The sequence below is a fragment of the Aptenodytes forsteri genome, unplaced genomic scaffold (assembly GCF_000699145.1).
Source record: "Aptenodytes forsteri isolate BGI_AS27 unplaced genomic scaffold, ASM69914v1 Scaffold280, whole genome shotgun sequence".
NCBI classification, from domain to species: domain Eukaryota; kingdom Metazoa; phylum Chordata; class Aves; order Sphenisciformes; family Spheniscidae; genus Aptenodytes; species Aptenodytes forsteri.
In genome coordinates this window covers 2,026,790-2,037,931 of record NW_008796042.1, presented here as the reverse complement: position 1 = coordinate 2,037,931, position 11,142 = coordinate 2,026,790, and the positions used below count along the sequence as shown (strand labels likewise).

The 11,142-nt window shown below is 45.8% G+C and overlaps 1 protein-coding gene across 1 annotated transcript in view; it reads left to right on the top strand.

The window, feature by feature from the left end:
* Positions 1 to 11,142, top strand: part of FAM179A (family with sequence similarity 179 member A) — a 30,709-nt gene that overhangs the window by 9,454 nt on the left and 10,113 nt on the right. Inside the window, exons 8-14 of the mRNA XM_019473717.1 lie at positions 442 to 601; positions 1,827 to 1,991; positions 4,188 to 4,308; positions 5,968 to 6,073; positions 7,933 to 8,168; positions 9,588 to 9,746; positions 10,945 to 11,084. Coding sequence (XP_019329262.1) covers positions 442 to 601; positions 1,827 to 1,991; positions 4,188 to 4,308; positions 5,968 to 6,073; positions 7,933 to 8,168; positions 9,588 to 9,746; positions 10,945 to 11,084 — 1,087 coding nt within the window. The remainder of the gene's footprint in view (positions 1 to 441; positions 602 to 1,826; positions 1,992 to 4,187; positions 4,309 to 5,967; positions 6,074 to 7,932; positions 8,169 to 9,587; positions 9,747 to 10,944; positions 11,085 to 11,142) is intronic.

Genomic DNA, 11,142 nt, shown 5'->3' with positions numbered 1-11,142 from the left:
GACTGCCCCTGGTAGTTCTCACTTAGGTAGGGTTACAGGAGATAAAGGTCAGGTTGGGCGGGGGAGCACACCGTCACATGGAGATGGTTTTTATTCCCCCAACCTGGCCTGTAGGAACTGAACTGCCTGTTCACTGGTAATGTGAGCTCTTCATACATCTTGGAGCACTCCTATGACTCTCTTGGTTCAAGCAGGGCTTCCTGACATAGATTGAGAAACAGTATCTTGGACCAGTGGAAGGTTATGGCAATGAAGTGTTATACATCACTGGGTGTAATTGTATGCCAAGGTGAGGAAAGGAGGAATTCTTCTGAAACTACTGGGATGTATATGGAGCTGGATTAAAGACAATGACACTCTACCACTGTGTTCCTGATGAGGTGGTGCGTTTGGTTTGTGTATCTCTCTTTATGCTCCATGACATATTTCCATTGCAACTAGATCCATGTTACCTTGTCCAAGTCAGCTCAGAAGAAAATACAACAAAAGCGAATGAAACAGATGGAGCTTTTGCGTAGAGGGAGGGAGAAAGAGAGAGAAAAGGAATGGTCCTTGCAGCTCCCTACACAGAGTGTTGACCCTGGGGATGCAGCTGAAGAAAGTAAGTGGGTGCTATAATTGTGGGCCTTTTTGTTCACTTGCTTGCTATTTGCATAGTGTTCCAAATATCTATGAAATCAGACTGGGAGACTGTTACATTTGTATCCATGTGGAAGTTTGAATAGGATTTATTTCCGTTTTCCGAAGACAAATACAGAGGCATGATGTGTCTTGCCCGTGGCCCACACTGAGTCAGTCACAGAATATCACCTTCCCCCCTTCTCCTATAAAGTCTTTCAGACTTTATTATCTGCAAGACAGATAATTCTGTCTTGCAAACTACAGTGGGGCTTCAGACTCTCTAACTGAGAGTAGCCTCCAGGAAAGGTAAATGGGTGAGTCCACAAGAATGCTCTTCAACCAAGGTGCAACCTGGAAGAAACAAAATTAAACTATTTCCAATTAAAACACAAAAGAGATTGCTCACATGATAGGACAGATTATCCTGCTCACACCGCTCCCTGCTGAGTAGCTTGCATTGCGGAGCCATGCTGGAGCCCTTCGCCAGTGCTTATGTTTTACCCACATGAGCAAGCAGTGTTACTGACTTAATTGCAGCTGACGGGCTCTGATTGTACTGCTTGCACACGCTACCATGAGTGCAGCGGCAGGGAACTTAAGAGTCAGCACTCAGCCCAAGGGCATCGGACAAGGTTATCTGCTCTTTTTCTTGCTATTATTTTGTGAAGTGCTGGTGAGGAGTGCTGAGGTGGGAGCCCCAGAAATGTAACTTCCCTATCCAGCCTCTGAAACAGGAAAGCAAAAGAAAAGCAGTACTGAGTTTTCCTCATTTCTTAGGGAAAGCATCACTGCATTCAGTTTTAAACTAAAAGAGGGTAGATTTAGGCTAGATATAAGGAAGAAATTTTTGACGTTGAGGGTGGTGAAACACTGGAACAGGTTGACCAGAGAAGTTAGGTGTGCCCCATCCCTGGAAACATTCAAGGTCAGGTTGGATGGGGCTCTGAGCAACCTGGTCTAGTTGAAGATGTCCCTGCTCATTGCAGGGGGGTTGGACTAGATGACCTTTAAAGGTTCCTTCCAGCCCAAACTATTCTATGATTCTGTGATCACTGTCCCATGTTAGTGTGCAACTGTTATGCTTGGAATTGCCTGGGACAACAAAGGGATGTTACCCAGCTCCAGCAAGATTTCTAGCCCTTTCCAAGCCCATAGCCACCCTGTCCAGCACTCTCCACTTACAAGGTCCTTTTTGGTCTCTGCAGGCTTTGGCCTACCGCCTATCAATGGCGCAGTTTCCATTCCCCCCAGTATGAGCAATGCATGCAGAGCGAGAGCTGGTACTGCCTTGAGGAAGCAGGTCAACAGGCCCTCACTGCCCAGCATCCCCGTCGTCAGCCAGGGTGGCAGCTTCCCGCGCAAGTCCTCAGGTGAGCCCACTCACAGAGTGCCTCATTCCCCAACCACAGGTAGGATCTTGGGTCCAAAGCCTGTCCTGAGGATTGAGAGCAAATCTGCTTTGGATCCACTCCAGCCTGGTGATACTGGAGCAGTTGGTGCTTACAGATCCATTGGAAAGCTGAGCTGAATAAAGTAGTGGTAAAGCCTTAAGCTCTAGCTTTTGCACGTACCGATAGGCCAAGATATAACACTGGTGCCAGGAGGCAGCTGTAACTGCAGGGCTGAGCCCTGGTGCAGTCTGGCAGGGTGTGCTCACTGTGCACATATGTGTACCACCATGATCAATTAGCTACTCACCGTCTTGGCCCTCTGCCTGTGCTGCTGTCTGGCTCTCCAGCCAGCTTTTCTACTATCGCAGCAAGGGTTGTCTCTGCATGGAAATTAGTGACTTGGTACAATCATGCTATTGCACCTAGAAGTGCTTAACAGCTTCTAGCCTCTCTCATCCCACCACCTGCAATGCAAACTGGGAACAAGCAGTACCTCTTCTGTCACCCCAGCCAAATACTGTGGCTGTGTGTAGCAGATGACATGCAGGAGAGGCTGACTGGTGGTCCCAGGCTGTTAGCTACCTGCAATAAATATACAGCAGAGAGTGAGTCCATAGTGATTCTCGTCTCTCCTTTGTGGGTAGCCTACCTTGTGCTATGATCCTGAACAGCACGAGTTAAGAAAAAGGGAGGTAGGAATGATACTTTGAATGCTCTTTTCTAGTGATGCTACTCCAATTTTCAAAATTGACCAGAACTAGCCTGACGTGACTCTCCGTTCATATCGAATATAGAGGTGTATATGTACATACTCGTGCAGTGACATCGCTGGTGCCAGTGACAGTGATATCGGTGACATCCAAATTAGTCCCCATCTGCATATTTTTGATTTTATAGTTCTTCCATCCTCCATACTTTGTAGAACGTGCAAGGTAGTATAAAAACCCTACAGAGTCCATAACAGTTCATCTAGATTCTCTGCAATATTTATACTCAATACTTTAGACAGCTCAGATGTTTTCATCTACACTTTAGAAAATGAGCTTTTGAGTGCAAGACATGAAATTTTTGACCTATGGTGCTTTTGATGACAAATAGGTTTCACAACAAATGCATTTATCATCTGAATTTTCTTATACCTTGTATATTTATCATCAAGAGAGTGTGTTTTCCAAGAATTTGTATCTATATTTACATATTTTTATTCTCAGTTCACATTTGGAAGGCTTTTTTGTCACAAATATCTAGACTAGAAATTGCATTTTTCCACAAGAGAAAGCTTAGGCATTGCACAGTTTGCAAACAAGTACATTTGATGTCAAATAAATTTCACTTCAGCGTCTTCGAAATACAGCCAGTGGGTACCTCTGAAATAGTAAATATTCATAATGCTTGGAAAATAGCAAAATCCATAAACTACTACTTTCCCAATAGTATGCTAAAATGTATGTGCACTCAGCTGCCTGCTGTCTAGAATATTTGAAGTAAATGGAAACAGAGGCACTGTCAGATTTAGAGAGTCAGGTATCACTGTTCCCTGGTGGTTGCTCCTTGGGGATTTGCCTGAGCCCAGCAGGACTCAGTTGTTCAGGCTTGGTGCTCACTGGGGGCAGCTGGAAGTGTTTCCTCGGAAAGTTACAGGGTGCCTCTGTCCCCAGTGCTCCAGGTAACAGGGAAGTGATACAGGGAGGTATGTGCACATCTCAGGAGCTTAATCCTGGGGTAACAAGTCCTGCTGGGCGGCACTGGCTCCCAGTGAGCGTGAGCTCTGTGGCACTATGAATCTGCAAGCTGGCTGTGGTACCTATACGGTCTTGGGGCCTGTCTCTGTGTGTGCAATTTTCAGGTTTACACGAGGAGCTGGTGCCCAGCTGGGGTGACTGGGAGATGGTTGGGTGCTGGGGAAAGCAATGAGCCAGACAGCAGGGAAGTCTCTGAACCAATGCCAGTTTGCACCCATATGTAATCTTGGCTGGGAGACTGGGTTGCACTCTTCTCGGTGGCAGGGTGCCTTGCCCCGAGGCATCCGATGCTAGTGTCTGACCCTCTCCTTACAGTGAACTCACTGCCAGCCATTGCTATGGACTTCGAGCGTGTGGACACCTGGGAAGCCAGACCCTTCCCTCAGCCACAGCAGGTGCTGCTCAACGTGCTCACATGGCCCTCTCCTTACAGTGAACTGCCTGCCATACATTGCTATGGACTTAGAGTGTGGGGACACCCAGGAAGCCAGACCCTTCCCTCAGCCACAGCAGGCGCTGCTCAACGTGCTCACATGGCTCAGCAGTGATGACTGGTAAGAAAGCCCCCTGTTCACTCTTTTTCCCTCTCAGTGTAAAGGTAAGTTAGAAACATTTTTTTTCTAGTGCCTCTGAGCCCAGACAGCCCAGATGTCCAAGGGAACTACTAAAACCACTCCAAAGCAGTCATAGTATGAAGATGTGAGAGCAGGCTTTTATTTGCCTTGGTCCGTAGCGGTGCTACAGCTGCAGCAGGTCAATGCTGTTTCCTAGCTTTGCCTTCTGCTCCATGTAGCTGCAAATGAAATTTCCATGGAAGAGAGAAAGTTGTGGAACAAGATGATTTGCTGGCTGAAGCCAGAAGCAGGATGGAAGTGGTCTTGAGTTTATAGTTTTGGGGCCTCAGGTCACTGGCCCAGGTGGGACTGAGTAAGGATTTATCTCTGGTCCTGCTGCTGGCAGCAGCAGGAGACAGGGCCTCCCTGTGACCTCCTGCATGTGAGTCCCAGGCGTGCCTACAGGGAGTTCCTATTTCTGAGGAATGGACTGAGACGTGGTGCAGAGTTGCTTAGCCTGTCATTTCTCCTGAAGGGCTCATGGCAGAAGGCAAGGAAAAAGAAAAAAAAATCCTTTAAGAATCTTGCACTTTCAGAATGAAATTTTTTCCTCCTCACTGCTTAATATGGGCCAAAGATGTTTTGTTGATAATCACAGTGTGTCCTGAAATTAGACACAGACAGGAGGAGACTCCACAAATTTCAGGTAATATTGGTCGTCTTTTTGATTTCTGGGTCAGCATACACTCACTAGGGCTCTGTTCACACTGGGATAACCATGAAAAATCTTCCATGATGCATCTCCTTGTGTGACTGCTTTGTTTTGCCCCTCTCCCCTTTCTCTTCCCTGTTCCTGTTTGGTGCCCTGTGAGGTGCAGAGAGCTGCTGCAGGTGTGGGGGGTCCAGGTTACACTCTGAGACCCCAGTGGGGACGGGTCCCCAGTCCTGCCCTGCAGCCCTGGTGAACCAATGACTGCATCAAGTGCCTTCATGTAGCTCAGGTCCTTCATAAAGAAAGTGCTGAAAGAGGCGGGGCTTTACTACTTTTAAATAATATGTTGCTGTTGTGGGTGTTATTTCAAGTAGGGGTTTTCTGGAAGATCCAGCATTTTGGCTGTTCTTGCCCAGGTGTGGAATCTTTTGTTTTTTTTTTTTTTTTTTTTTTTGGGGGGGGGGAGGGGGAGGAGGGGAATAACTAGATTGCAGAGTGCAAACTCAGCTATGAAGTGGCAGTGCAGACTCTCACTCCTGAACTTCCCTTTGGGGATGGTGAAGAGGGAAAATACCCCAGTAACAGCCAGATGGGACTGTATCTCAGGGACAGGGTACAGGGAGGGTGCAAGAAACAGAAACACGGCACAGCCTCCCAGCTTCTAGGAAGCAGCGACATAGGGACTTTGTGTGCCAGGGATTTCAGAAAGGCTGTTTAATGGCCACAAATTAACCCATCCACTCTGAAGCCATCTATTTGCCTTTTGGACTTATGTACGCTTTTGACTGCCGCAGCATCCTGTGGCAATGAGTTCCATGATTTAATTAAGTGTTGTATGAGAAGCACTTCCCTTTTTTTGTCTGAGCCCACACCCTGGTAATTTTAGAGGGTGCTGCCTAGTTCTTGGGTGGTGAGAAAAATCAATCTTTTTGGTAATTGCCTTTCAGGCAGCAGAAGGCAAAGGGACTCTTCAGCGTCAGACGCCTGGCTATCTGCCACTCAGAAATTCTTCTTTCTAGACTTCATGATGTTGCCTTGGCAGTTACCAAAGAGGTAAGAAAATTGTGTTTAATTGTGTCCCACATACCTTGTACATGGCGCGAGGTAAGAAAATTGTGTTTAATTGTGTCCCCTCGTACATGGCGCATAGAGTAGATATGTGCTTGTTCATTTACATGTGTGCTCAGTGTCTGCCTTCATTACTATTTTTAGACCTCATTTTTCTAATAGCTCTGTCACCTATCTATATGAACTGTCTGTACATACAGCTATATTACTGGTATGTAGGGCATCTGACTCTCTCCTCTTTGAGCTAGGTGTCATTATAATGCAATATACAAATGCAGAAACCAAGACACTAATCAGGTGATTTGCCACAGCCCAAATCTCTGCCCAAGCTGTAATTAAACACTGCAGCTTTTGCCTCCCAGCTTCTTCCCACTTCCTCCTCCTGAGCATCGTGGGGGATTGACTGCAGGTATTTATTTTCCAGTGTTCCCTGATGATGTCTTCTCCTTCTTCCTTTCTGCGTGCTTTTTGGTAATTTGCCCTTTCCATTGATCTGTTGCCTCCGTGCATCAGTGGAATTTTGCACTGTAGCTACTGGGTGCTTGGAGCGGCCTGTCTCTGGGGTTTGCAGGGCAGTCGGGCTCAACTCCATTATCTCATCTCTCAGTTAACAGAGAGGTCTCAACCTAAGCTCCTTAATAACATCTGTGCCTATATTTCCAACTTGTCACTCGTCTGTGGCCTGAACGAGCTGCCTTGTACTCTTACTAGATGATTGCCAAATATATTAAATTTTCCTTTGCTTGCAGAAGACAGTAAGACTTAGCTTGTTTCCATGAAAATCAGTCCTTCTATCCAATATTTAATGATGTTGGAGGTTTGAATGCCCCTTGTGTTGTTGGACTCTTCAAACCTTTTTGTTTAGATATGCAGGACTCAGATTGTCCCACTCTGAGATCAAGGTTAGGAGAAGAAGCCCTTTCAGCTTAGCTCATCTGATTTTTATATCACTTTTATATTTCTGACGAAATTTCCTCCTCTCTGTTCTACACACTTACGTACAGAGACATCTTTCAGCTTTCATTTCACTCCAGTCCCAGATTTTGCTTTTGCAAGCATTTCTAGCACATATGTTGTTCATTTTTATTAACAGGCACAACTAAGTCTGGCAGAAAGAACCACTGGTCTGTCCTTCAAAGTATCTTTCAAATGAAGCACATGACTCTGAGATGCTTCTTCCTTACCCCTGTGGGAGAGCCTTTTGGAAGCAGGGATCACTCCAGAGCAGCACCGAATGCTGTAAAACCCCACTGATCGCAGCTGTAATTGCATGTGATCTCCAAGATCCTTGAGTGCCTTGAGTCCAACAGCTAGGGTTCTCCTGAGTAGATGGAGCCGCAGATGGACTCAAGTCCCTGCTGCGAATTAGCCTGTAGACTTGAGCCCGTATTTTCTGTTTCCTGGTTGAGTGCTCAAACTGCCAGTACTGCATTTTTGGACAGGAGGAAAGTACTACTTTCCCTCTATCTTGTCTTTATGAATTGTGCCTTTATAGTTTAAAAACAGCCCTTGCTTTACTTTGTTTGTTTGTTTGTTTTCAATCAGTAAAAGGGCCTAAAATCAAAGCAGTGTACATTATGGGCTAAGTAGCACACTTTGTTCTAGGTGAAACAATATTTTTTAGGCCTGCAGTCTCATTAAAACTGTATTGTATAAGTGGGCCTGAGGCCAGAGAAGAAGTTGGTATCAGAGTAAGTGTGTTTCTGTGGGTCTTCTGCTCTTGCTGTGCTCTTATGTTCCACCTGGACACAGCGAGAAGTCTTGTTGTTTCCTGGGACTTTTGTCTAGGGGAACTGATTTTCTTTACAAGGTGATTCTTACGTTTCCCCTCATGACTTCCCCAGGTGAACAACCTCCGCTCGAAGGTGTCTCGCTTTGCAATCAGCACTCTTGAAGAGCTCTTCAGGACCATGAAGAAGCACATGGACCACGAGGTGGATGAGATTGCTCGGGTCTTGCTCCAGAGGATGGGGGACTCCAGCGAGTTCATTCAGAAAGCAGCCAGTCAGTCCCTGGGGATCATGGTGGGGAGCGTGACTCCTGCACGAGCAATGACTGCTCTCATGGCTAGTGGAGTCCAGTATGTCATTCTTCTCTTAGTGATATCCTTCACCTTAAATTGTGTGGGTAGGGGGAAGGGACAGGAGGCAGAAGGGGAATGATGGGAGGGAAGGGTCCTTTCTCCTGCATCTTCTGTGAACTCGGTGTTTAGATTCTCGGATCAACCTTGCTCCCTTCCTCTTGTCATCTACTTCTGCCCTACTATAGCCTATTTGTTCTCACAACCTGTCAACGCTCTCTAGAACGTAGATGTGGTGAATGATGGGGAAGCGAAAGTCCCTGCAAAGGGTGGTGATACAGCCTTGTGGCTTTGCGGGAAGAGGGACAATGCCAATTCCAGCAGTGAGTGCCCTGTGATATTTCATGCTAACCACAGAGGCGCTGCAAAAAACCATGCATCATCATTATGCCATTAACTTGGGAAATAAGGAGGCTAATTGCTGGGACACGGAGCATGTGGGGGAGAACCCGCTGGGTGCCGCACAGCCTGCACAGCAGGTGCAGCTCCTGCCGGGAGGAGTCTGACTGTTGTGTCCTTAGAGCTCCACTTTCTATTCAAATTGATGCTGCATGTTAGCCTTGAGATGGTGAGTCACTTCACAGGCGCCTTCACAGGCCGACTCCCATGGGATAGCTGAAGCAAATGCTGCCTTAAAATATTAGTGCTGTGCCTGATAGTTTCAAAGTCCTTTAGAAAGGACAACCTGGCTCAAACAACTGCTACCCTTTCCTCAGCTTTTGAAAAGGGTAAAACATTCAAATGTACCTCTTGCCAAGCCTCAAAGAACAAACTGGCTGCATTGCTGGATATTCTGCAGCTTCATGCCCCACAGGGTTTTTCCCCTCATTTGTTTTTTTTCAAGGGTCTGCAGATTTGGAGATAAATGGGGGGAATAAGCTTCAATCCTGCTGCAGCTCTGTCTGTGTAGTGGGAGCCCTCTGATGAGTCAGCATGAATTGTCTTTCATTTCCCTCTTTCTCAGAGTTAATTTCGGGAAAGAAATTGAGTATCAGATAGTCCAGGGAGATTGAATTCCTCCCTATTCCTTGCAGGTAGTCCCTCTGTACAATGCCAAATTTGTGTTTATCTGAGGATAGAATCTTCTACAGGTGGCTAAAATTGCAGCGAGAACACATGCCTCCTTCCCCCAGCAATGACAGGGAGCATGCTATGACCGAGGCATGTGCTTCTGGCCCTCCTTTTCCCTCTGCCCCAGTGTTTGTTCTCTTGTTTCCAGGCACCGCAACGCCCTGGTGCGGAAGTGTGCAGCCGAACACCTGCTGACTGTGATGGAGCAAATGTTCTACAGGTGGCTAAAATTGCAGCGAGAACACATGCCTCCTTCCCCCAGCAATGACAGGGAGCATGCTATGACCGAGGCATGTGCTTCTGGCCCTCCTTTTCCCTCTGCCCCAGTGTTTGTTCTCTTGTTTCCAGGCACCGCAACGCCCTGGTGCGGAAGTGTGCAGCCGAACACCTGCTGACCGTGATGGAGCAAATAGGAGCCAAGAAGCTCCTGTCGGGCACGCGTGACAGTACCGAGCTGCTGGTGTGCATGGTGGTGAAGCTTGCTCAGGACTGTCATCAGGACACAAGGTGACGATCTTCATTCACCTCCTAAAATATGAAAAATGTTTGATGTCTGGCTATAAATGATAAAACCACAAAAGAGTGGAAGGTAAAGTAAATATTAAGACAGTTAACTTCACAGTGTGGATAATGTTGCCTGGGGAAATGACTGTACTGGGTAACATGAGGCTGTCCAGCAAGAAGGACCATTGCCAAATTCCTGTGACTTGAATGATTCCTTATTCAGATGAACTGAACTCAGATTAGTCAGTCAAACAGTATTTTTTGGTCTTATGTGCACAATGCAAAGCTGAAGCGTTGACCACTGTTCATCACTGAAGGATCCCAAACATTTATTTCTGATAAGGTTAAGACTGTCCTAGAAAAATTCCAGCTGTCTTTAACCAATGTATTCAGTCTTTCTAAACCTCTTCTGCAGATTTAGTTGCCTATGATAGTCAAATTTTTGCTAGTATGCCAAAGTACTGCAAGTTACTTATGCAAGTACTGAGATTGCTAATATGAGATTAAACATACCTAATCTTTCTTTATCTAATTCTTCCTCCACTGAATCATTTTGCTCCTGGGAATGAACAAATTTTTATTCCCAATCTTTGTATAATGTTGTCTGTGGCTGAACGATCTCCAGATTTCCTCTTGAAGATAGCTGTAGTTTCATAGTAGCAAAACCAAACCAAACCAAAAAAACCCTTATTTTGATTATTAATTTAAACTCCCATTAATAGATGCCAAGAACACATGAGCAACTAGCTGCCCGTGTGCATACATGTAGTATAGAATAATAAATAGTAAGCATGAGGTGATTTGTCCTAGCTTCTCCACCGGTTAAAGAAAGGTAAATTGTTGTGCAATGGCAGCAAGACACTGCAAATAAGCCATGACAGCAAAGCAGGAGATGTGCTTCGCTCATCCCATGGGATCCTTTGATCCCACAGAAGCATACCCACAATTTCAGAGTGAAATTGTATTTTCCTGTTTCCCTGTGTTCTCCTCTTACCTCTTGTGTTCAGCTGGCAGCACTGTGCAGTGATGACAAGTGGAGGTAAATATCCCTCTTTGCTGAAGAGGTAATACCTTCTCATGAAGGTATTGCACATGATGAGTTTAAAATATCAGCTTATTCTATTAACACTTTTCCTTTGTTTATTCACAAGGGAGAAAAGACAGTAGTAGTCTGTATTCATTTCTCTCTTTCCTGTGTTAGGTGTTATGGACGGAAGATGCTGAACGTATTGATGAGTCATAAAAAATTTGATAGGTATTTGAAACAGTCTGCCCCATCACGTGACTTGGAAGATGTTATGGCAACACTTAAGCAGAAAGTAAGTGGTTGGCAGGAGAAACGTCTCCTTTATGCAAGTACTGAGATTGCTAATATGAGATTAAACATACCTAATCTTTC